Source organism: Neomonachus schauinslandi, chromosome 16, assembly GCF_002201575.2.
Source record: "Neomonachus schauinslandi chromosome 16, ASM220157v2, whole genome shotgun sequence".
NCBI lineage: Eukaryota > Metazoa > Chordata > Mammalia > Carnivora > Phocidae > Neomonachus > Neomonachus schauinslandi.
In genome coordinates, this window is record NC_058418.1 from 17,962,445 (window position 1) to 17,987,726 (window position 25,282).

General features: G+C 58.1%; 1 protein-coding gene across 3 annotated transcripts in view; it reads left to right on the top strand.

The window, feature by feature from the left end:
- The first annotated feature begins 1,827 nt into the window (after positions 1–1,827).
- The window catches only part of PEPD (peptidase D), a 116,020-nt gene continuing 92,565 nt past the window's right edge, over positions 1,828–25,282 (top strand). For 2 of the 3 annotated variants that reach the window (XM_044911485.1, XM_021700755.2), the window contains exons 1-5: positions 1,828–1,862; positions 9,688–9,871; positions 11,870–11,997; positions 19,018–19,081; positions 24,675–24,722. In XM_044911485.1, coding sequence (XP_044767420.1) covers positions 1,846–1,862; positions 9,688–9,871; positions 11,870–11,997; positions 19,018–19,081; positions 24,675–24,722 — 441 coding nt within the window. In that variant the 5' untranslated portion in view covers positions 1,828–1,845. The remainder of the gene's footprint in view (positions 1,863–9,687; positions 9,872–11,869; positions 11,998–19,017; positions 19,082–24,674; positions 24,723–25,282) is intronic. The other variant, XM_044911486.1, reaches the window with a different exon arrangement.

Sequence of the window (25,282 nt, forward strand, 5' to 3'; positions counted from 1 at the left end):
TTCTGCTCACCCTTCGTTATTTTTTAAGTGTCTCTTTTTTAGGGAATTGAGTTTCTTTAGCTGAAGGTAGAGCAACTGCTTAGTGGGGGAGCCATGTTCTTGGGGGCCCAGGGCCAGGTGGTAAAGTGTAGAGCCTTGTACCTCTGCTCTCCTCCCTGGAAACTGGCAAGGGGCCTGATGACCCTCTCTGGGGGAGTCCTACCTGAAAGACAGAGACCCCTGAGAGCTGCTATATGTGTAGTGGGAAGGGGGAGCAAGGATGGGGACCCCCTCTTCCATCAACTCTTCTTACCTTAACTGGGTCAGGGAGGGGCAAAGGGCTGTTTGGAGGTGCCACCTTCCTCCTCGTGCCTTGACCTCTTTTGGCTGTGCCCCTGGCTAAAGGTGCCGGGATGTTTGCTCATGACACCCTACATCAGCTCCATGAGGTGCTACCATTAGATCTCACCGGACAGATGAGGAAACCAGGGATGGTTCTGGGATTCAAAGTGGCCATGCTGGGTCGCCCACTCTGCTTATGGTCTGGCTTGGTTCCTCCCCCTGTTTAAGGGGTTGGCTCTCTTCCCAGGGTTGTGGGAATACATCGCAGCTGTTTCTCCATCTCATCACCTCTGGTGTCCCCCAGCCTGGCCATGGTGACCCACATCCTTGTCTTTGACAAAGAAACAAGAGGTATCCCCAAACCCAAGCCCTTCAACCAGAAATTACCTCCAGCTTTGAGATAGCTGGGGACTGGGGTCAGGATCCCCATGAGCATGTGCTGGGCCCTACCTCCTGTCCTCACACATTTGCACACCTTCATGTGGCCCAGGATCCCACGGGCGCCCCCACCCCCAGCCCTGGACTCCTTTCCTTTACAGAGCCAGCATGGGTAACTACTCAGGGGTGTGACTGCATAAACTTGGCTCCTGTGTGAGCTCAGGTGAGTTACCTACTTCTCTAGGCCTCAGTTTCCCCATCTGTAAAATGGCCTTAAGGGCAGAGCCTACCGCACAGAGCTGTTGTGAGGATTCGAAGAGCTAACATTTGCAAAGGACAGGGTCACAGTAAGTGCTCTGTACCTGTTTCCAGTGTCCATATTACTATTATTCTAAAACACCTGCAGCTTAGGTTGCTCCCCTGGAACATCTGCTTCCCAATCTCCCTCCCTGATACCCCTTCCTCCAACTCTTTGCAGGACCCTGCACCCAACAGCAGTGCCCAGCAGAGCAAAAGGGAATACCTTCTGGTAGATTCTCCCTCCTGAACTGTGCCCTCCATCTGTGCCCTTCTCCCCAGCTCTCCTCACGGGCCCCCCTGCCTCCGGGTCCTCCTCCATCCTGCAGTTGAGGGAGCTTGTAAAGGTCCTACCGGACCTAACTTCCCAGCCGCATACCGGAAGCCCTGCAGGATCTGACCCTTGCTTACCTCTGAGGTCTTACCTCTCACTCCCACACCCCCTCTCTTGGACACTGAACTTTTTGGTTACTCCAACAGCCCTGGCTTTTGCTCAAGACATTTCCCTTCTTCAGCTACTAGGGTCACCTCTGCCCCGCCCCTAGATCGGGTCAAAGGCGCCTTCTCCCGGGATTTCCTCCCCCGGGGGTGGGGCTGAGACGAGGTATCCACTGCCTGGGGACGCTCACTTACTCTGGAAAGGCCTCTGCCCCTCACCCCGGCCCCGCCCCTCGCCTGCGAGTTAGACGGATCCTCCCCCCCGCTTCCAGGGCTCCGCTCCTTCGGGTCTCGCGGCGCTGGACGCCGGAGGGGGCGGGGCAAGGGCGTCGGCCCCGCCCCGGCCCCGCAGTGGGACTCGGCCGGGCTCAGCGTGTGCCTCACTTCACGTGACGCTGCTGCTGAGCGAACATGGCGGCGGCCACAGGGTGAGTGCTGCTCCCGTCCCTGGCCATTGGCCGGCGGCGGGGAGAGGGGGCCTGGGCCTCCAGGCTCATAGCCCCCGCCGCCGGGCCGCGGCCCCGCTAGTAGTGCTGTGTGGCCGCGGGCAGCGCGCTTCGTCGCGCGGGGCGGGCGTCGGAGCGCCGGCGGCTGGCAGCGCGCTCCGAGGCTGGGGCAGCTGAGCTCCCCTCCCCGCTGCCCGGTGGTCCTCGGGCCCACCCTGGCGCTCCGGCCCCACCCGCGCGCGTGGCGGCCCCGCCTTGTGGCCGAGGTGGGGGCTCGGGTCTGCAGGCGCGCTCGCGGCCACGCCCCTCAGTTGGGCGGCCGGCGTTGCCCGGTGCGGAGACGGAGCGCTCCCGGGAGGAGGTGGTGTCTGAGAAGGGCTCCGACCCCCTTCCCCAACGGGGCACGCCCCCGCTTCCTTCAGGGCCCAAACGTCACCTCAGAGAAGCTTTCCCACAGTACCTCTCCTACGTTTTGCAGTCCTTTACACCTTCTGATAAACTTTATTGTACATTTATTTTACTTGTTTCTTGTTTTCTCATTTGGAATGTAAGGTCAGGGCCTTTCTCTGGTTCACTCCTGGGCCTCACTGGTAAGTGCTTTGCACACAGTAGGTACTTCCTAAATTCTGCTGCATGAAAGAATGGGTGAAGGGTTCTGGTAGCAGGAAGTGTGGACAGATGGGTTCACCGAAGTGTGGGGGAGGGTGTCCAAGAGGAGGGGACATCTGAGCAAAGGGTGAGTGACAAAGGTTGAGAGTTAAGACTGTGCTGGGGTTGGGGGAGAGTGGGGTGCATCCTTGTGCTGGAAGGCGTGGTGTCCCAGTTGGCTTCTCCAGACTTTGTTGTGAGCGACTGGAGCCATCTACGGGGTTTTAATCTAATCAGATGTGCTCTTTAGATGAGGGTTGTGTGTGAGTTCAAGGGGAGGCCCAGTGATGGGTATGGCATATGGGTCTGGTGGTGCTGGGGCCTAGGAGGGGAAGTGGTAGAGAGGGGGCACTGTCCCAGATGCCAGGCTGGGAAGTGAGATCAGAATGGTGAACCAGTGGGCTCACTTTTTGGGAGGTGGGGAGAATGGCAACAGAAGATGGCCGCTCAAGTGGCCCCCAAGGTTGAGAGAGCCTAGGACATACAAATCAAACAGTGGGCACCTGCTGTATTCCAGGGACAGTACAGGGCATACCCGTAGGTGCTCACAGGCCACTGGGGCAGATGGACACATGGCACTCGGCCATCCACCTGTCTGCCTCCGGTCTTGGTGTGTGCCCTGGAGGGGCATGGGTTCTGAGCTCAGGGGAAAGTATGGGTAGGCTTCAGTCCCTGGATGACATGTGTGCCAGTCCTTGGGTGCCCCTCAGGCAGAAAACTGTGCATATGAAGTCCCAGATGATTGTTAAGGAACCTGGGGTCAGATCCTTGAACCCAGCCCATGACCCTGTCTGAAAGAGCAGAGTGAGCAGTAGCTGTAGGCCAGTGCCCAGATGCAGGTCTGTTGTCTTTATATCTGGGCCGGCCAGGTGGTCATAGGGAATTCTAGGGGCTGCATTTGGGTTCAGGGCTCCATGCTGGCCTCCTGCTCTCCTGAAGGCATAGAGGAGCCAGGCTCCTTGTTTGGATGGGGGTGAGCCTGGAACTGGCCAAATCCTGGAAGGAGGGCTCTTCTAGCAAAACTGATCCTCTGGGCCATGGGGGGAGGCACGGAGGGGGAAACACAGAATGACAGAATTCTTGGAGAGGTACACTATTGGAAGTGCAGGTAGCTTCCGGAGCTTGACAGGGCCTCCTTGGCAAGAGCCATCCCAACTAGTATGGGGCTGCCCTGCTGGACACTTTGAATCTGAGGTCAAACCTTAGCAGCTTTCTTAAGGGGAGGAGGTTTTGAGTGTGTTTCCAACAAGTCTCTGTGCCCATCTGCACACAGGGGGATAGATCAGAGTTGTCAGGCATGAGAAGGCACTGTGCCATCAAGTCATGGCCGTGACCTCCCCTGGGAGTCGGATTTGGTTGCCTGTAGAGTCCTACCAGAGCCTGGGCCAGGGACAGCTGTGAAAGTCTCAGGTGACTGGAGTGTGTTCCATGTGATTTGGGGAGCAATGGGAGTCCTCAGCTAGTATCTCAGATTCAACTGGGAACTCCAGATGCAATGAGAAGCTCCCCTGGGGAGTGTTTCAGGGTTGATCCTGCTCTTGTCCTGCCGGCTTGGGCAGGAACTTCCAAGTGTGAAACAGAGGGTCCCATAGCCCCCAGAGGGTCTGCTCTAAAGTCCTCCCCAACTCCTCTACCCCTCATCCCATGGCACTTGGTGGGAGGGACCCCTACCTTCTTTTTGAGCCATGCCTGAGCTTTCCGTGGTCAGAGTTGAGACTTACCTACTGCAGCCAGACCTGCCACATGGCTTTTCCCCGTTCTCTTCTTTGCTGTGCCCACTCACCCGCTGGCCCTGGAGTGCCCTTGGCCCCTGGTGTAACTTTGCACGTACTTGCTGCAGGCCCAGCTGAGATGATGATTCCTCCTCCCAGAAACCTTTCCTGACCGCCTGCCCTCCTGACTTCCAGTACAAGCTTCCTGCTCAGAACCCCAGAGAATCCCAGTTTTTTTCCACTGACAGGATGCTTTTCCCTGTCAGCACACCTGCCAATCGTGGTTGAGAGGTTGCTTCCCTTCCTGCCTCTGCTGGCACCTTGGAGCCCAGGGACCAGTTAAGTTTGTACCTCCAGGGCCATGTGGCTACCCTGTGATTGGTGCTGGGTGACATGGTGCCTAAGGAAAAAAAGGGGGATTTACTCTAAATTAGTCCAGTGTGCTGTCCTGCTTTGCAAGGAGGCTCTCAGTGTTTGAGGAAAGGAGATGTGGGTGGGGAGGGGGACAGAATTCTGCGTAGGATGAAGAAACTCCTTTAATTTTTTAATTGAGTGGCTCCCAGGGAGCTGCTGTCCAGAGGGCCTTTGCCAGCAAGGAAATGCAGATGGGCTGCCCTGGGTGTGAACCTGTTGGGTCATGGGTCATACCAGAGTCAGCTTTTCAGGAGAGAAAGTAACCTGAGGAATCAAGTTCAGGATCAAAGCCTGTCCCCACCCTGACGTGAACCTTGTGCTCCTGGGGAAGAGGAGTCAGGCTGACCCCGGTGGATGGGTAAAGGTGGGTCTGTGGGAGGCGGGCTGGCCGCTGAGTGCCCCTTTGCCCTCCCCGGCCCTTTTCCAGGCTTGGTCCTGACTCCACATAGCTCTCTTTCTCTCCGTCTCTGTGTGTGCTTACCCCCCCGACCCTTCCAGCCAGGGTGAGTGGGTTGCCCTTGCTGACTGCCAGCCAGTGGGCTCGGTGCCTGGCCCAACCTGGAGGCTGAGGGTGAGGAAGCAGGAGGTCCTTGGCTGGTTCTTGCCAGGAGCTTAGCAGCGTGGCCCCATCTAGAAGCGGCATCACATTCTAGTGTAGGGACCTTGTCCTTGTCTGTGCCACAGACTCCATGTGTATCGGTGAGTCCTGTGCCCCCTTCTCAACGTGATGTTTTTAAATGCATAAAATGGAACACAGAGGATTGCAGGGAAAACCAACTGTATTAAAATACAGTTATCAAAATGTTAATTTACAGTATAGTAATAGATGCTTCTTCATTAACCCATTAAGTAATAAAAGCAGCAGGCCCAGTAACCACCTTAATTTTGAAGCAATGGTGAACAAGAGTGGCATTCTGAGTTGCCGTGACGTCAGTAATGTGATAGGAAAATGCCTGTGATTGTTGTTGCTGACAGATTCGTACGTTGCTGATATCGCTGTGGTTAGTTGCTGACGTTAGTAATTGAAGAAAAGGCGAATTGGGATGAGAGGTTAAAGCCCATAAAGATGCCATTTTGTCCCATCCAAGTAGATGGGGTTCCTCAGTTCTGTGTGCGAATCCCCACAGGCCTTGGGTGCAAGTTGTGCACGTGGCCACAAGGCGAGGAGGGGGTGCTCAGCACCGGTCCGGGGGGACAGGAACGGGTCGCAGGGGCCGCGGCATCACACTTCCCTTGAGGCTAGCCCCACTCCCAGTCACTGGCTGCTTCCTGGGCCCTGGCGGTTGGTCGGGCCGTGCTGGCCCGTAGGGGCTGGAGCTTTTGCTCCGGGTCTCTCTGGTGCCCAGGGCCAGTCTGCCGGCCCCTGCTGTCTTCCTCGACCATTGCCTTATTTACGCTGGCACATGGGGATAACCTGGCTTTTGCCTTCTAAATTCGGGATGCCAGTGATAGTGCCGGTGGGAAGCAGATAGAGGTGTTCTTTTGGTGCTGCTTTTGCTGAGCTTGCGGGAAGTCACCTGCACTGGCTCTGGGCCCGATCTCTCACGGGGTTTGGTTTACGCCAGGAGAAATCAAAAGACGCGTTTATCTATGAACCTTGATTCTGGGGGTGCCCTGCCGTAAGGAGTGGCTGCAGTTCAGGAGTGGCTGCAGTTCATCGGCCCGCCTGGCCTGCCCTTCTCTGTTGTGGCTGAGCCCCACCGGGGCCCAGGCGGTATTGCAGATTTTCTTCACGGTAGCAGCTGATGCTCCCAGACAGGATTCTTAGCAAGTTTCCTGTCTTGACCTGGGCTGCCTGGCCCTTGGGCCAGAAGGTCCCAGTCCAGGTGCCCCGAGGCATGGAGGCCTCTCAGAAGGTTCTGGACAAGAGGAAGGTCAGCCCTTCTGAGAGCCTTCCTGGTGGGGGCATGGTGGCAGGCCAGCCGGAGCTGGTGTCTGGTGTGTTTAAGGAGAGAGGGCCAGGGAGAGGGGTGAGGAGTGGTGGGGGACGAGGTGGGCAGGGCTAGGGGGTGGGTGCTGGCTGGAATCGGGCACTTCTAGCCAGTTGTGCTATGGAGTCTGCGTGCGTCTGGCACCTTTGGCCGGTGCCACCTGCCCTGGTGCCTCGGTGGTGGCCCCTCTCCGCCCCCGGGGAGTGTGCGGAGACAAGGTTCTCCTCTGGGCCACGCCCTCCACGGGCTTTGCTGAGGGAGGGGGGCCGCGGGGATGCTGGTGGCTACGCTTTCAGTTCCTGACCACGCGGCCAGCTGGGATGCAGGCATGTTTATGAGCTGCCACCTCTGCCCTTTGATCCTTGTGGCTGAGCATAGCAGAAAAGCGGCCCGGCCTCGAGGAGGTCCTGGCCCCTGTCCAGCCGCTCCGGGAGGGTGGACGGCAGCCCATGCCCAGGGACCGGGGTGTTCTCGTCCTGCGGACATATGTGGGGTGTGCATGACCCCTCCACCCTTTCTGGCCACGCTGGGCTCCAGGGTTCTGCTTCCTGCCGCACTGGAGCTGATGTGGCAATTTCTGGTCTGCACAGCTGTGTGGGCGTCCCCACGCTGTGACAGTTGTTCAGGCAGCACATATTTATTGAGTGCTTGCCATGTGCCAAGCAGGGTGCTATAGGCACTAGGGCAGCAGTGCCCAGGGCAGACCCAGATGTGTGCCTGTGGGATTTAGGTTCTTGTGCGCGGAGGCAGCCCCTCCAGTGAGCACCAGTAAACACAGGCTGCATTTATGTTAGAAGGTGTTTGTGTCACTTCAGCCAGGGACCTGGCAGAGCCTCACTCGAAGGGCTGATGAGAGCTTAATGCAGGGTCAGTTTACAGTGCTGTGGGCAGGTTCAGGGGACCTGGGAGAGAAGAGGCGGGAAGCTGGCCGGGAGCCAGCAAAGGTGGTGCTGGGACAAAGGAGGCCTGGGAGCTGTGGCCCTGCGGGGAGGGACCCCCAGCCGGCAGGTTCCAGGTTCCACCAGGGAGGGAGCAGGGAATGGATTCTCTGTCCTCCCTCCACCCTCTGGTCTCCTGCCCTGCCTCCCAGTGGCTAAATCCACCTGGAGCCTTATTGAAGTCCTGGGAGGGGGGGCGTGCAGAGCAGGGAGAGTGGATCTGGAGGGTACAAGTGCTAAGCAGGGAGCCAGGCAAGTTTAAAGTTTAAAGGAAGGCCAGGGAAGACCGTCCTGAGAAGGTGGGATTAGAGCCAAAGTGTGCCAGAGGTGTCACCTGCTCGCGTGTCCCTGCCTCTGCCCATGGCCAGGTGAATGTGGGAGGGGCCGTCTGCCCGGCTCTCAGGCGGTCCCTGGCACCCTCTCTCTCGAACCAGCTCTGGGCCGTGCCTGCCCTCCCGGGCCTGCCTGCGCACCTTCTGCCCCCTGGCTGGAGAGCCTGCAGGGCCTCCCTCAGGCACGCACCACAGGGCTCTGCCTGACTCCTCCTCCACCCCCTGGGCCTGGCCCCCAGCACACTTCCCGGAACTTGACCTCCATCCTCTGCTGAGGCCTTCATTCAGGAAGGAGGCGAGGTCCCTGCCCTCCTAGAGCTTACATTTTACTTGGGGAGACCAGGAGCAGGTAAATAAATGACGTTATGCAGTGCTGTGTGCTCTAGAGAGGGGTGAAGAGAATAGGGGAGAAGGTTTGGACGGAGTACTGGTAAGCTTCTGGGAAGAGCAGCCATTTCTGCAGAGGCCTAGATAAAGTGAGAGAACACGAGCCATCTGGGCACCTGCGGCGTGTTCTTGGTATTTGGGGAAGAGCTGGGATGCTCCTGCAGGCAAAGTGGGGGTTGGATCCCCCCAGTGCCTGGTAGCTCTCTTCCAAGTGCACTTGATAGCTGAGGCAGGGTGGGCAGGGGAGGGCCTGCTCAGATTTGCATTGCAAAGGGTCCTTCTGGGTGGGTGCAGAAGAGGCTGTGGGGGAAGCTGGGACCAAAGAGAGCCTGGAGAGGTCCCTGTGGTTGTCCAGGCAGGAGATGGGGGTCCCCCAGCTGGAGGAGGAGCTAAGGAGAGAGGGAGCCTGAGCATGGTTGGGGGCGGTGGAAAGAGTGGTCCCCAGGGTCCTGAGTGCCCGGAGGCTGGGTAAGGACTGGGAAGCCAGTGCTGATTGGGAGTGCAGGTCACTGTGGGCTGTCAGGGGCTACAGTGCAGGGAAGGGTGGGCCGAGGCCCAGGGTGGGGATTGAGGAGAGCATGGGCTGCTGGGACACTAGAACAGGGAGCCTGAGTGACTCTGCAGAGATTATTTCCTTCAAAGGGGAGAGAGAAATCAACCGCTGGAGGTGAGTGGCAGTCAAGGGAAGTGTGTTTATCTATTATGAAGGTGAGGTTCCTGTACATTGGATGCAAAGCGTGATCCTGGGAGGGAAACGTGATGCTGGAGCAACCTGGGAATAGACATGGGATGCAGGGTCCAGAGGCAGGCGGGCTTTGGGGGGTGGGTGCTGGGAGGGTAAGCTGTTTTCTCAGCGTAAATGGGAGTGCGGTGGGGAGAGACACCCGCCTGCTCTCCGGTGACGTCTGTCCTCCAGGACAGCACCCTAGGGCTGCCACTGCCCAGTCCATCTCACCCTGGTCCCCTCAGCACAGACCCGCTTCGGGCCCTGGTACTGGGTGTCCTGTGTATGTGCACTGGGGACAGGTGGGTGTCCCAGCCCGGGCTGCTGGGTCTGTGACTTGCAGAGAAGACAACATCATGCAGGCACGAGGGCAGTGATGCAGTGTTGTCTGCGCCAGATCATAGATCCTTCTCGCGTGGATGGTCAGCTCCTTGAGGGTAGGCATTGAGTGCGTCTGCAAACCATTGCAGGCTTTCCTTTCCCTCCAGGGGCTGGTGAAGCAGATGCAGCTTTCCGTCATCCCCACTCCAGGTCCAGGGCTCAGGGACAGCAGGGGAGGGTGGGGTCAACGGGGCCCCGTGGTCCTCGGCAGCCCAGGGAGGGGCTGTTTCTGGGTCCCCCAGCAGGCTCGGCCCTCTGGTGAGCTCAGGCCGCGGGTGGCGGGTGGGCTCGGTGATGCTAACAGAAGCCCGTGTGATGACATGTGCTTGTGTCTTTGCAGACCTTCGTTCTGGCTGGGGAATGAGACCCTGAAGGTGCCCCTGGCGCTCTTCGCTCTGAACAGACAGCGCCTGTGTGAGCGGCTGCGCAAGAACCTGGCCGTGCAGGCCGGCAGTGTCGTGCTGCTGCAAGGAGGGGAGGACACGCAGCGCTACTGCACCGACACCGGCGTCCTCTTCCGCCAGGTGAGCCCGCCCTGCTGCCTTCCTGCGCCTTCAGCTGCGCACCAGGCCTCCGGTGGGCTGCCCGCCCTCCCCTGGCGTCGGGCCTGGTGGGCCTTGGGGAGTAAAGGGGCCCCGGAAGAGGCTCTCAGAGGGCGGGCTGAGGCCTGGGCACCCAAGGAGCCCCGATTCTGGAGGGGTAGAGCCCTCCTCGCTGTGGATGGGGGCAGAGCTGATGCCAGCCAGTCTCCGCTCTTAGGTCAGAATACAGAAAAATGACATTCCTGGGGGAGCAGGCAGGCAGGGAGGCTTCATGGAAGAGGCGGTATTTGGTGTGGGCCCTGAAGGGGTGAATTCTGACAAGTACAGGTGGGAGTGGGTGTTCCAGGCTGGGGAGGGGGGTGTGTGTCCACAGGAGTGAGTGGTAAGGGGGTGAGCTGGGCAGAGGTGCAGATGGGGAGGCCTGACTTCTGGGGGCCAGATTCTGCCTGCACAGGGAAGATACGGGCTGCCGAGGACTGGAGAGGAGGCATGGGAACAAGGTCCTGGGCAGGAGTGGGAGGCCCAGACATTCATCCTGGCTTGGCCACTGCTGACTCTGTGACCCTCCCTGGGCTTCGGTGTCCTGGCCTGGGAATAGACTACGGACGCCTTGAGGTTCTGGGATCCTGCGTGGCTGAGGGTGGCCTAGCAGCAGGAAGCCAGCCCGGATGTGGTGGCCTTAGCTGAGAATCACTGGCATCACTGTTTCCAGGAGTAGGAGCAAGGACCCTCAACAGAGGGGCTCCCCCAGAAAGCTGGAGAGGCCCTGAGCTGGCCCCACTCTCATCGATCTCAGCTTTGCACCCACTTTACAGATGATAAAACAGAGCCTCAGAGAGGAACCAACTTGCCAGAGGGGGAGCCGGGATTAATTAGAAGCCCATCTCTAGACTCTAAGGATAGGGCTCTCTTCTCCCTGCCATGCCCAGAGCTGGTGCCTGACACCTTGGGACCTCTAGAACCTCCCTGGGGGCAGGCAGAGCCTCGGGGACATGGCCATCCGGCATCCGGGCCAGGAGGAGGCAGGGAAACCTGAAGGAGACCTGAGTGTAGAGGGGCGGCCAGACGTGGCCTCCCCAGCTGGGCTGTGTCCCCCCCACAGGACACAGATGGGCTGTCAGCTGCTGAGAGCGATTGCACTGTTTTTGCTGAAAGTGGCTCCTGCTGGAAACTGTCCCCGTGCCACGTTCTTGCAGCTGCAAGCTTGCAGTCCCCTGGTTTCTAGAGACATGGAGGTCTCAAGTTTTTTCTGACTAGTCTCGATGCTTCTTGAGGTTTGCGTATTCTGTGGTTTAAAAACCGATCTCCTAAATTCAGCCTTTGGCTCCCTTTCTGCTGTTATGCAAGGTTAATTTTAGAAGAGATCCTCCTCCACTTCATACCTTTATAACATTATTTGAGCTCAGTGTTTATTGCTAAACACTGAAGTCATCAGCTGCCCAGGGGGTGAGAGAAGGAAGTAAGTCCTAAATGGAGGAATCCATTTCCGTGCGGATGTCTGGCCTGGGTGTCTAAGTCAGGGTGGCATGTTGCCCACCTTCGGGCATGGGGGCAGCAGAGAGGTGCGGGTAGGGCTGTGCCGGGCCTGTGGTGCACGTGGGCACCCGTGTCCTAATGTGCCCTGGGGTGCCCGGCCAGAGGCTAAGGGGTGTGGCCAGAGAGGGGGTAGTGGCGGGGAGGGGGGCTCGGGCACACGCATGAACCGTGCATCCTCAGAGGAGGCTCAGAGCAGGGTGGGAGGAGCCAGCTGGGCTGCCCCCTGCCAAATCCCGGAAGGGGGTGCTGGGCAGCCTGCTGCTGGCAAGGTGGGGGACAGAGTGCACGGGTGGGGAACTATATGAGGCTGGGGGGCAGGCTCCGAGAGCTGGGGGGGCCTGACCAGACTCTCTCAGGTGCTCGGTCTGATGCCCCACCTCTCTCCTTGGGCCTCACGTTTTTGTCCTGCTGACCTGGTGACCAAGGTCCTTGTTTCCATCCCAGGAGTCTTTCTTTCACTGGGCATTCGGCGTCACCGACCCAGGCTGCTATGGCACGATTGAGGTCAGCACCGGGAAGTCCACCCTGTTTGTGCCCAGGCTTCCTGCCAGCTATGCCACCTGGATGGGAAAGTAAGGAGCCGTCCGGGCCCTGTGACTGGGCCTGCTGCCCACTGGGCTCGGGGTGGGGGGCAGGGCCTGGCTTGCAGTGGCAAGGAGGGAAGGAGCAGTGGGGTTGGGGTGGTGTCAGTGGTCGGGTCCATTGACAGCCTGCTCGGGGCCGGAGCCTTGCCTCCTTGGTTGGGAAGGGGCGTCAGAGCCACGGCCACAGACTACGGTCATGTCTCTGTGGACGTACTGTTTATTAATCTTGAAATTCTGGATTCCCAGCTTTGTTAAAATGCCGGAGGCTTTGACCCCAATGGGCCATCACTTGTGCGAGGCATCAGTGGGAGGTGGCCCCACCTTGGGTGTCGTGGGGGTTGGCTCTGGACCCTTCTCCGAGGCCCACCCCTCTTGGGGCATTGCTGGATGCTGCCGTGTGCCTCTCTCTGGCTCTGAGGGAGGCCCTGCCTCAGTCGGCTCACCTGTGAGACCCGGCGGGGACTCTAGGCTTGTACCGTGTGAGGAGTGTGGCAGTGGGGCCTGGGCTGTGTTCGGAGGCCTCCTCCCCATCGTCCGTGGCACCTTCCAGCTCCAGGGCGCTTGGCTGTGCCTACCCCCTGTGGGAGCCATCCTGCCTCTCCGAGGTACCGAGGCAGAAGCCATACTTAAGCATGGGTGCTCAAGGCACTCAGGGCATCCCGCTAAACGCTCATCACCTTCAGCGTGTCATTTCTGCCTGGAGAGTGATTCCTCTGGGCTAATGTCTAAATTGCAGCCCTTGCTGCCTGGTGTCCCCAAAGGCTCATTACCAGGTGGGCTGGCGGGCCTGTGGCTCCGTGCAGAGGGCCGGGACAGGGCCTCTCCTACCAGCCCTTCAGTGCAAACTCTAGAGCCTCCTTTGTTGGAGACTTCTGTCATCCTGGGGAAGGGGTTCAGGCTCACAAGTTGGTAGCAGTTCTGCTTTGAGGCCTCCTGGCCCATGAAGACGGCTTGAAGCAGAACTGACAGCAGAAGAGAAGTGCGCCGGGCTTCCCTGGCAGCGTGTTTTCCCGCTTGGCCCTGGAGAGGGAGGGTGGGAAGTGGGCGTGCCCGATCCAGTTGGCCTTTGGAGGGCATGGCTGGGCACCTAGGTCCTGGCCCTCTCAGAGGCCCTGGGGCAGATGGCCTAAACGGGTCCCTGCTGTGATGAGCAGGTTCCCACTGGCCTCCAAGCCTGGGTTAGGGTGAACACGGGAAGGTTGTGCTGCTTTTTCCCTGAGGGACGGGGCGGTGCATTGGGCAAGGTGAGCCAGGCCCAGTGAGAGCCCCCGGAGCTCCCCACCGCCCAGCCCTAGGAGGGGGTGAGAAGGGGGCTGCAGAAGGGGAGGCCGGCCATGGTAGATGTCTTGCTCTGTCCCTTGGACCTCCCTGCCTGCTGTGCCATGGTGTCTTCTACCTGCAGAGACACTGGCCGCTGGTTTGGCCTGGGGCAGGCCCTCCTTCGTCCGATCTTCCGGGACCCCTCCTCCTGCTAGATCAGCAGGGCCAGGCCTGAAGACATGGGTGCTCATGGGAGGGTGGTTCCGCCTCACCCAACTCTTGCCTCCCCATCCTGTTGTAGCCCTGATAGTCGGCCTTTAGCATATTCCTGGTTGGATCCTTACGACTGTCCTGCTTTAAAGAGGCACGGGTTCTGGGTGGTGGTGTGGCCTGTGCAGGCCGCCTGGGTCAGTCTTGCTGGAAGCTGGCTGGATGGCGGGGCATGGCCTCTTCACAGAGCAGGTCTTATCACTATCGGGGCTTCTGATTCCTTATTGTGGGACGGTGACAAGGCTGCTTGTGAGGCACTGCCGGGGCTGTCGTCATGGCGATGGGCACTGTGCGGATGGCTACCTTTTGTGACAATGAAATGCGGTGGTAAAGATGCCAGGGACAGGCAGCTTGTGATGTCTAGAAGTGGCCCCAGGAATATTTGTGGCCATTCCCGATGGAGAGGTGGGCTCCCCGCCCTCCCGCTCCTCCAGGTCGAGACCTGGTGACTGCCTTGATGCGTGAAGCTGGCAGGGTCATCCTGTGGCTAGACTCCTGGTTCTTGCTCATGGGACACCTGCCCTTGAACCCTGCTGCCATGCTGCAAGGAAGCCCACACTCACCTGTGTCGAGGGACCTCATGGATGGGAGCGGGGGTTGGGGGGCTCCGGCTGACAGCCAGACTACCTGCCAGAGTGGGTGACTCCAAACCCCAGCCTTTGAGTCCTCCTGCTGAGGTCCCAAACCTCGTGGAGCAGACATACGCTGTCCTCTCTGGGCTCTGTCCCAAGCCCGGACCTTCAGAGTCCGTGAACATGAAAAATGTCAGTATGGTTTGCTACAAAGCCCTGGTAACTGGTACAGCTATGCTGAGGAGTTTCCTGGTGAGAGTGTAGGTCAGGTCTTGGTAAGAGGATTCTTCCAGAACCTTTCCTTCACGTGAGGTGATCACGGAGCTGTGGCCTCTGCCCTGCCTGCTAGTGGCACGTCCCAGAAACAGCTGGGGCCCCAGTGCCTGGGCAGCGCCCGTGGTTTTGACCTGGCTGCCCTCTGAGCTGCCCCGGGACCCTGCCTGCTGGCTCTGGGAGTGCCAGTCCTGCGGGCGGAGGGGCTTCACCGTGAGATGTGGGCGTGGATGGGGGGCTAGGGGAGGGTTTGAGCAGGGCCTCACTGGACTTTCCGTCTGCTGCTTTGTCTTGCGTCAAGTCGGGGAGTGCCTGTCCTGGAGGGTGGACATCCTCCAGGGCTGTGGGCGGAGAGGCCTGTCCCTGCCTTGGGGACTCCACCATCCAGTGGGAAAATCTGAGCAAATCTCATCATGTTTCCCCACAGCCACCATCTGGGGAGCCAAATGGCACTTGACTGGAGGGTTTAAAACCCAGGACCTGATTGGTCAGGGAACAGCTGTTAGCAGTTGGCTATTCTGAAGTGTAATCCTCAGTAATACAGGAATAATGTTCTGTGCTTTGGCCATGGCTGGTTTTCAGGGCTGCTGTTAAAGTTCTCCTTTAGGGGTGTCTGGGTGGCTCGGTCGGTTGAGCATCTGACTCCTGGTTTCAGTTCAGGTCATGATCTCAGGGTTGTAAGATTGAACCCCGAGTCAGGCTCCATGCTCAGCGGGCAGTCTGCTTGAGATTCTCCCTCTCCCTCTCCCCCTCCCCCTGCTCGTGCACATACATACTCTCTCTCTTTCTCTCTAAAATAAATAAATTTTTTTTTTAAGATTTTTTATTTATTTATTTGACAGAGAGAGACACAGTGAGAGAGGGAACACAAGCAGGGGGAGTGGGAGAGGGAGCAGCAGGCTTCCCGCCGAGCAGGGAGCCCGATATGGGGCTCGATCCCAGGACCCTGGGATCATGACCTGGGCCGAAGGCAGACGCTCAGTGACTGAGCCACCCAGGCGCCCCAATAAATAAATCTTTACAAAAAAAGTTCTCCTTTAGTCTGGCCCTGCTTTGCTGAGCCAGCTGATTATCTGGTGCGGACATAGAGGCTTGCGTGACCTTTGAGTGTAGAGATGGGTCTGCCGCATGGGTCTCGCTGTTGGAAAGGCTCCATGCCGGGCAGGCCAGAATGAGCAGGTCAGTCCCTTCCGGCCCCACAGCAGAGAGCTAGACCCTTATCTCCTGCAGACCTGGCTCCCCAGTGTGGCCAGCCAGGCAGACCTTTCCCTTCCTCTGCCCCCATGTGTCCTCTCCTGGCCCCCATGTCCCGAGCCTTTGGGAGAGAAGGCTCAGTTATAGCGGGACAGTGGCGAAGGGGTTGGTTGTCTGGGACTGGAGTTGGGGAGTGGCCACATCTGATTGCGTGTGGCTGTTTCCAGACACTCGTGATCAACAGGGCTCAGGAGCGAGGCTGTTGGGATTACCTGGCCTTTGCAATCAAACCCCACCAGACTGAACATTTGACCTTCAGCTCCTCAGCTTCCTTTTGAGTCTCTATCTGATGGCTTTTGAAAATCCATCTGGCAGATACCGCAATCCAAAGTAGTCCAGGGAAGCAGCACTCCCATCTGCAGATCTGCCACTTCCTGCGTAAAGGGCAGGGTCCTGTTGTCAGGGCAGAAGACGCCGAGGGGCCCGGCCTGTTCCTCACCCCAGGCCTTTTTCGGGACAGGAGTGTGGTAGCCCCTAATTTGTTTTCATTTGGAATCTTGGCTCACAAAAGTCTGGTGCATTTGGATGTGAGTGTCTCCCATCATTTTTGTCAGGACCGGGCTTAGCCCGTGGCAGCCTTGGCTGCTCGCACGGTGTCTGGGGTCCTCTGAGCAGGCAGGGAATTGTCTCTGTGACTCAGTACGGGGCAGCTTCAGTGCCCATAGAGGGCCCCTTGCTCCCAGGCACGGTCCTCAGGATCAGGCACCTGCATTGCTTTGGAGAGATCTGCGTTTCTCTGGCTTCTCGAAGTGGTTGCCGACCTCCGTTGGGGAGGCCGTGAGCAGCGTGAGAGGCTGCAGCAGTGGGGGCAGCTGAAGGCGGACTCAGGGCCCTGCGAAGTGATGGTGACTGCTGCACTTGGGTCCTCTTACTTAGTCATTAACCGCACGCAGGTGGCCAGCTGGCCGGCAAGGCCTGTGCTTGGCAATTTCATATTCTTGAGAGCTCCATTGTGTCCGCACCACGCGAATTCCTTTAATGTCTCCTTCCCGCAGGAGGCCCCGCACGGGGTATTGCTACTCACTGTGTCGACCCTGACCTTGAGTTCTGGGAAAGGCCTCCTCTAAGTCGTGCCGGGCCCAGCTGCTGGTGGCAAAGGCACAAGTGCCTTTGAATGGGGCGCTATCTCCTCTCTCCTGCCAGAGCTGTCCTTTCCCTTTGAAGGGCGAGTTTCTGGGGTGGGGCCGGCTTCCCCTGTGACCCACTCTTTCCCGGTCCAGTGGCTTTATCTGGACCCGCTGTACGGTGGGATCTGCCACGAGCTGCGCTGTGGGACCCTAGACTCCAGGCAGGGCAGGATGCAGGCCCTCCATGCGGCTGCCACCCGCCTGGCCCTCGGTGGGTCTGTAGCTGCCCCATGACCTCTCCTGCCAGTTCTGTACGGCTCTCGTGGGCGTATAGCTCCTTCTCCCGTCAGCCCTGCCAGATCGTGGCTGCTGAGCCTCTGGTGGCTGGCTTATCCCTTCGGGTGACATTTAAATTATTTTTACCATAATTAGCCGCCAAACACGAACAATAGGTAGTGTTCAAACTTAATTATCTCTGCCCTTTCGGAAAGAATGGCATGCAGAGTGCCAGAAAAGATGCTCATGGCTTTTCAGATTGTATCTGTCAAGTGATCATTCCTATTGAGAACCAGGCCTGTGGTAGTTGGGTGGTTTTGGGTGCTCTGGACTGTGTCCTTCGACGTCTTTGAGGAGGACAGGGGGCATGTTGGGGAGTTGGCACCCGCCCTCACTTCCTCCCAGATAATCAGGGTGGCGGCAGCAGGCTCTCCTGTGGGCTGCCCGGCCCTGGCTGCTCCTTGGCTCCTGTGGCAAGTGGATGGCTTGTGGCTGGCAGGCGAGGGGTGGACAGGTGGGCACACAGCCCTGGGGCCGCCCACAGGACACGGCTACCTTGTGTTTGCTTCGCCTTTATCCCTCCTCCTCCCATCTCTTCTGGTTCCACATTGTGAAGACCTTGACCTCAGGTTGAGTACACGGAGACGTTCCCGGGTCTCAAGTCTAGGTCTGTGCGGAGGCCTGACGGCCAAGATTCCCCAGCAGGGCACGCAGGCATGCGTTCCCTGGGGTGATGGCTGAGATGCCCTCTGTAGGAAGCATCCCTTGAAAGCAGGTTCTTGGCATTTCCCAAATCTTCTGGGAGTTTGCTCTGGATGCCTGTCACAGCTGCAAGCGATGAAGTGACAAGGGGCCAGAGGTGGGTTGGAGACCTGCTGAGGATGCAGGGCATCCGTCCTGGTGCTGGGACTGCAGCCGGTGCAGTGGAGGGTGGATGTGGTGAGGACACCGATGGCCCCACCTCACCCTTATGGCATGTGCTTTTGTGCATGGCTGAGAGTGTCACCACTTAGTCGCCAAGGGTCAGTGAGCTGTCTGTGGTAGACGGAGAAGAAGTCTTGGTGCAGGGCTCAGGGAGGGGAGTGGGTTTCTGTTTCCTGGCCAGTGACACCAGTCACTCAAAGGCACAGGGAGCTCGCTTTTGGAGATGGTCCTTTCCAAGTCTAGAAGTGTGCTTCCTCCCCTGGCCTCTCTGGGCCTCCCCAGGCACCCTGTCCTTGGCACCCTCACCCTCCTGTCATCTGCTCGCCCTTGAGAGTCCAGGAAGCACAGGCTGAAAACCATCTGCTGTTTTCCCCTGAGGCCTCTTTCGGATCTAACACTTGGTGACTAGAATACCATGTAATCACAGGCAGGCTGGGGCCTATCCCCCCGTGCTGATGTGGTGCCCAGGCGTGGGATGGCGCAGGATGGCGTGTGTGCGTCATTAGACTTGGCTGGTGACACCCTCCCCTCATGTGGCTAGTGCCCCACCTCATGTGAGCTCTGTCACCAGCAGTGACATCAACTCAGCCACTGACCAGGAGGCTGGGGTGGGGGGTTGCTTGCCAGACTGCGACCATGACCCAGAGCCCTTTGGGGGGTGGCCCAACCTCCTCCTCCCTTTGTCTCTGTCTTTTCATGGCTGATTTTTCAGTGGTGATGAGTAAGCTTGAATGTTTCTCATCACAGTGAGTAATACTGATATTGACTTCTTTCAAATGTTAATTTTAAAACATTCCTCTAAAGAAGCTCTATGGGGGGGGCTCCTGGGAGGCAGCTTATTTCATGCCCCAGAGGGAATGCTGGCTGGCCCTCCGTGGGCTCTCACTTGTGGTGAAGGGGGAGGTGTGGTCTGTAGATGCTTGCTGCTGGTGGCCAGGGTCACGGGCTCTGAGGACGGCGGAGGTCAGCTGGGGGAGGTCTGGGGAGGCAGGTGCAGTTCAGCATTCACTCTGTGGCCCGGGGCTTTACGGTCTGGGCTTGGGGGCGGGAAGGCAGCCTGTGCCGAGTGTGGCCAAACCCTCACCCTGGTGTCCCTTGTGCTTCTCTTTGAGGATCCACTCCAAGGAGTACTTCAAGGAGAAGTATGCCGTGGATGACGTCCAGTATACAGACGAGGTCAGTAGCAGCCAACTCCTCTCTGAGCCGTCGAGGGCCTCCCTCACCCCCTTCCTCTCACGGCCGTAACCTGGCGGCCTGTGGTGGGATGTCACCACCTGGCCACCAGCCACCGTGGCAGTGCCCTCATTTGGGGAGCGCTGGCAGGACGTGTACCTCAGACTTCTCTGAAGAGGCCCCCCCCTTTGCCTGGCCCAGTGCCCCTGACTCAGTGGCTGGAGGCTTCTGGTACCTGGGTTATGGCTGCTGAGCTTCCCAGAAGGAGGACGTGTCTGGGAGGTCTCATCTCAATGTCCCCCCCGGGCTCAGCCCGGGCCTCCACATATTGGGAGGTCCTCCCCACAGCCGCCACTGGCTGCAGATGCCACTGCCAGAAAAGCCCCAGACTTTGAGAGCCCCGTGGGGTGGGGTACAGTTGGAAGTTTCCTGGCTTTCATCTACTTCCCAGTGTGGATGCCCAATGGTGTCATGTGGCCTGGATAGGTGAATGACTGTCCTTCTGGGAGGCTCTGCATCTGTCCCAAATCCAGGCAGTCACAAGGCGCTGCCCCTGACTTCCACGGCTGATGGGACGGGGCTGGGGCAGAGGTGAGAGCGCAGCTATGCGCCCCCATGGTCTCCTTGGGGGACCAAGGCCCCCAACACTGCAGCCACTGCCAGGCCCACAGGGAGGCCTCACTGCTCTGTCCCTGGGCGCTGTTACAACCCCCCACACCGTGTGCAGGTCAGTGCTAGGTAGAACATAAGCACCAGGAGGCCTGCTGCTCAAGGTCTACCCCAGCCTGGCAGGGTCAGCTGGATGGGGCCCTCCCACGCCACATTTCCCCAGCCAGACCGAGATCGCACGTGGACGTACCTAAGAGCTGGGGATCAGTGTGGAAGCAGCTGCTGAGCCAGCCAGCTGGAGACCAAGCAGCTACCCCTTACCCTGGGTAGGACACAGGCTCTGTTGGGGAATGACGGCACTGGGTGGGAGGCAGGTTTGCAGGGATCCTGGCCAGACCCACAGCGCAGTGAAGAAGCAGTGTGTCTCAGCCCCGGAGCGGGGGCCCGGCACAGTCTGCTGGAGGACGCCTGGCCCCACGCAGGCCCGCATTAGTACTGTCCCCCACACAGACATGGTCCTGCTCCAGTTCTGCTGCCCTAGAATGCCCACCCCCGTGTCCTACCCGAGCTCCGAGGCCTTTGCCAGCCCGCTGCATCCCCTGCTGACTGGTCCACACTGGCGCCCCTCCCACTGCGGCTCTTGGGGCCTGCGGTGGACATGCTGGATACTGGCTGTGTTCTGCTCTCTAGTCTGCCTTTTGCTGCTTTATATTTGTCTCTAAGGCCCAGTTCCTTCCCCCAGACATTACTGTCACATTCTGCCTGCCTGGTTCCAGGGGTGTGTGGGCGTCAGAGCTGGTTGAGACCCAGGGCTGAACTCAGCAGCCAGGGCCCAGCTGCTGCAGAAGGTGACTGGCAGGGCGGTGCCTGGTCAGGAGGGCCTTGGGGAAGGAGTGCAGCTCGCATCGACGAGGCCGTGGGCGCCTGTGTCTGCGGCACCTGCTGCCCGGTTGGGTTGTAGAGAGAGGGGGCTTTTGATGGATCTTTCTTATCCTGGGATTTCAATACCAAGTTACTGGGGGTGACTCATAGCATCTAAAGAGTCTGTTAATACACGTGACCTGTTGTATTGATCTCTTTGGGTGCAGGATCTCAAATAGTCTGAACATTTATTTGCATGCCCTGATGAGGTCATTTGCCACTTACTTTGTATCTCTAAGTACTAGGGAGTGCGTACTAGGTATTAGGGAGCAGTGACCTGCTCTATCCTTAGTTCTGATTTTGTTCCTGACCCTCTCCTTTGGCAGGTGTATCCCTTCTGCCTCCATAAACTGCATTTTAACATTATTGCCCTTGGGGACCTTGACCTTCCCATAAACTTGGAGGGGGCAGCCCGGGACTCAGCCCCACTGAGTCAGAGCGTCTCTGTGCTACAGCCTGCCCAGCCACAGTCTGACATTGTTGCTTCTGTGTCTGGGGGAACCTCAGCTCCGTTCATCCTGTGGCTTCTGGGGAGAAAGAGGAGAGCTGGCCTCCAGATACAGGGATGCAGGTCTGGAGCGTCGGGACAGGAAAGCCTGTCGTGCAGAATCACAACCCCACAGAGCAGCCCACTCTCAGTCTGTATTTACGAAGCAGAATCTTAAATGAAGCCTTCAGAGGAGTTCAGAGGACAGGATCTCGGGTCCAAGAGCTGTCCGCTGTGTCCCGTCGTCGTCACTGTCATGGTTCATCAATTCTGTCCTGACTTACTGCTCTGATTCTTACTGGAGACGGGGGCTCGTTGTTGACAGCTGGTCAGGTGCTTCACTCTGGGGTGGGGTGGCACCTCTGAAGGGACAGCTGCTACGTGGGACTGCTGGTCCAGAGTTGCTGGAAACTCCCAATTGTGCAGGAGGAGCTGCAGATCCATGGTGTTTGTGAGCTTTCCTGATGCTTATATTTTAGAAACAAGTTCAGATTTTTAGACGCATTGCCAGCCACCAAGTTGCACCCTTGTTTCAGACGGCCATGAAAAACAGTTGCTTTTAAAGATTTATTTATTCACTTTGGAGAGAGAGAGCATGTGTGCGTGCAAGGGGGAGAGAGTCTTAAGCAGACTCCACATGGAGCGTGGAGCCTGACATGGGGTTCAGTCTCATGACCCTGAGCCAAAACCAGGAGTCGGACGCTTAACCGACTGCGCCAGCCAGGTGCCCCAAAACAGTTCACAAGCTTGGGTGCTCGCAGGGTGAAGCCCGGCTCCCTAGAGCAGGGCAGGCTTGGTTAAGGACTGCTCTGCCCCTTTCTCTGGCCCGTCACCCAGGCAGAGTAGCCAGCAGGCCTGGCTGGGGCCCTGAGCGTGAGGGTGCATGAGGGTCCTCGGGCAGCCTCTGAGTGTCCCCAAGGGAGGGCCCCTCTGCACAAGGCTCTGATCAGTTCTGCCTGTGCCATCTCCCTCAACCTGCCAGCGAGGCCTGGCTGCCCAGGAAATTGATGCTGGCTGTGGATGCAGCACGTCAGGGGCATTTAACAGCGCCGGTTTGGGAAGGCTGATGGGTCCCCCGCGGCCCGCACTCCGTGGAAATGAGGCCTGGGGTTGACAGAGGCAAGCCGTCCTGTGCGCTGGAGCTGCATTTGAGCTGGCGACACACAGGCGCAGCCCGCCTCCTTTATTTCTGAGGCGTGGGCCCGGGGTGTGCTGAGGAGAACGTAGTGCTAATGGGTCTCCACGTGGAAGGGCCGACGGAGTTGCCAGGCTGGGAGAGGTTTTACAACCGCAGAGGGAACCAGGGCCCACTCAGGCCGTCGTGATCAACCAGAGACGCCGTCTTGCCAGGACTGGCAGACGCCCGGCCTGCTTGGTGTGTCGGCTCTCGGCCCGTCTTCGCACCAGGCAGCACAGAGAGGCCTGCTTTCCCCATCATTCCTAACCAGCACGTCCTGAGCCATCGCCGAGAGAGAAACCACCAGACCGTGCATTTGTGATCTGGCTCCCCTCTGCCAAGGGCGGTGGCACGTGGCCGTCCCCGGGTGCCTGCTCGCTCTCCAGTCCTGCCACCGTCATTGACGGGGCTGTTCTGTGCTGATGAATGGAGACCCTTCCTGTCGACGTGACAGCACACCCAGGGGCCCGACATGCACAGCTCTTGTTCCTTTTAATGCGTCCCCCCTCCTCCAGGAGGGCCTGTGGGAGTGGCAGGGATTCAGCTGAGCTGTTGGTGTGTGCAGCACAGAGGCGGGGGTAGGGGGTTCAGTTGTCCTCATGGCAGGAGTCAGAGAGGAGGGTCTGGGGAGGCGGAGCCTTGTGCGCCGTGGGGGGAGGGCGGCTGGCACACATCTGGAGGATCGTCTGGCCACCAGCATCAAAACCCTCAATGAAGCGTATGGCTTTTCACCCAGGGGTGTTACTGGGTCACTCTCTCTCTCTTTTTTTTTTAAGGAAATACATTTTTAAAGGAATTTATGGTAAGAAACTGGATTTGTATAGAAGAGTGTTTGTCAGGGCCTCTCCAACACTAGTTAATCGCTGGAAGTTATTTAAGTGTCCAGTAGAGGAACGAATGAATAAATGAACTGTGCTGTGTCCATTAAGAGAGCCATACAGCCGTATGTTCAACCCTGGCCTCTGCTCGTTTTTAACCATGAACCTGGACAAATGATTGAACCTGTCGGCTTTCTCATTTGTGAAATCTGGACACAAGTAGCCCCAACTTCCCAGGTGGTTAGATGAGATGATGTCTGGATGGACCGGCACAGGCCATGATCGGGGGCTTGTTGGGCGTTTCCCCTCCCCCGGCGGTAGAGATTGGTAAAACTCCCGTGGCTGGAGAATACTTCATCTCAGGAAACAGGTGAAGTGTGTAACTTCATATGATCAGATGTCATTACAGATCTCTGTTTTCATGTGCAGAGATAAAAAGTCTCTGGGGATGGGATTGTAGGTGTATTTTATCTTCTTACAGTTTTCAGTATATTCCAGATTTTCTCTGGGAGCCTCTCAGTATTAAAAAACATGTACATACATATGTCAAAACTTATCAAAATGTGCACTTTAAATATGTGCATTGTAGAGCCTGTCAGTGATAGCTCAGGAAAGCTGTTAAAACAACAAACAACAAATCCTTCTCACGCCCATGTCAGGGTGTGAAAGAGTTTTGGGTGGGGGTGGGGGCTCAAATACGGCAGGGGCCTCGGTAACCAAGATGCAGGGCAGACTGAGGCGTGGGGGCCAGGAGAGGAAGAAAATGCTCCCACCAGGGTGCTTGGTGCTCTCGGGTACAAATGTTGTGGCTAATGCAGTGTGGTGGGCACTTTGCCAAGGGAATGGGGCAGGAGATGAGGGAGTGAATGAATCTGTCTGGGTAACAAAAGGCTTTACTATTGCTGAGGAGGGGAGGAGGCATTCTAGGCAGGGGTCAGAGCCTTAGCAGAGGCATGGAGAGATGAGGTTATGTGGCACATTCATTCATGGGGTTGGGATAGAAAGCAGCCAGCATGCAGGGACATGAGGCCTGAGTGGGTCAAGGTGGAGGAGGGATGGAGAGTGGGGATTTGGGGTGGGGGACAGAGGGTGGGATTGGGGGAAGCTTCCTCCACACAGTCTAGGAGATGAATGGGGGGCAGGGAGGGAGGTGTCTGCCCTGGGGACAGGAGGCTGTTGGGATCAGTGCCTAAGAGGTAGTTGGAACAGGTCTTTCCGGAGGGACTGGCAGGTGGACAGAGGTGCTGGCCTGGCGGGGGGGGCTGTTGCGGGGTGGGCAGGTCTGGCGGCGTGGAGCCTGGGATGTGTGTGGGGCCCGGAGGCAGGGCGGCATGTGGGAAGGTGTGCCAGGTGTAGGTGTGAATCCCTGTCTGCCACTTGATAGCCATGTGGCTTTCAGAAGTCCTTTGGTGTCCACAAGCCTCGGTCTCCTCATCTGCAGGATGTGGACAACAGCATCACTGCCTGGTTTTAACCACTGGCTCCATAAATGTGAGCTGACATCGTTAAGTCATGGTGGCGTATCATCTCCATCAGATGTCTTTGCGATTGCTCTAAAGTGGATTTTTCTTTCTGACCTTTTAGATCGCCAGTGTCCTGACGTCACAGAACCCCTCTGTCCTCCTCACTTTGGTAAGTGGCTGGTGTCCAGGGATTGGGCACCACGGGGAAAGGTTTTAGGGAGCTGCCTACCCCTGCAGAGGATTTGGAAACTGGAGGAATGGTCATCGGTAACACGTAGTGACACCTCCTTCAAGATGGCTGAATACATCCGGGACCACGTCCTCCATCCTCCAGTGTCCCTGAGATGTGCCGGGTCCTGGCAGAAGACGCCACGCCTACTCCAAGGGTTAAAACCCAGCTGGAGAACGTATTTGTGTCAGGCCGAGCTCACAGAGTTTGTGGATGTAGAATATCAATGTGCTTCCACCCTGTGTCTCCTCCATTGTTAATAGAATTTTAAAGACACACCTGTGGTGCCTGTCTGCAAGGTTGTTGGGCTCTTTGGCATCAGATATAGAATTGGGTACACTGAATGACCTGCCACGGCCTGGGGGTGGGTCAGGGTGCCCGGTGGGCCCCTGGTGCCTTAAATAGGGCTGTGGGGGCCCTCTGGCAGCGAAATGGCTCAGAGAAGAACCAGCTTTCTTGCACTTTTTTGACCTTGGGGAGTTTCAAATATGGAGAGTGTA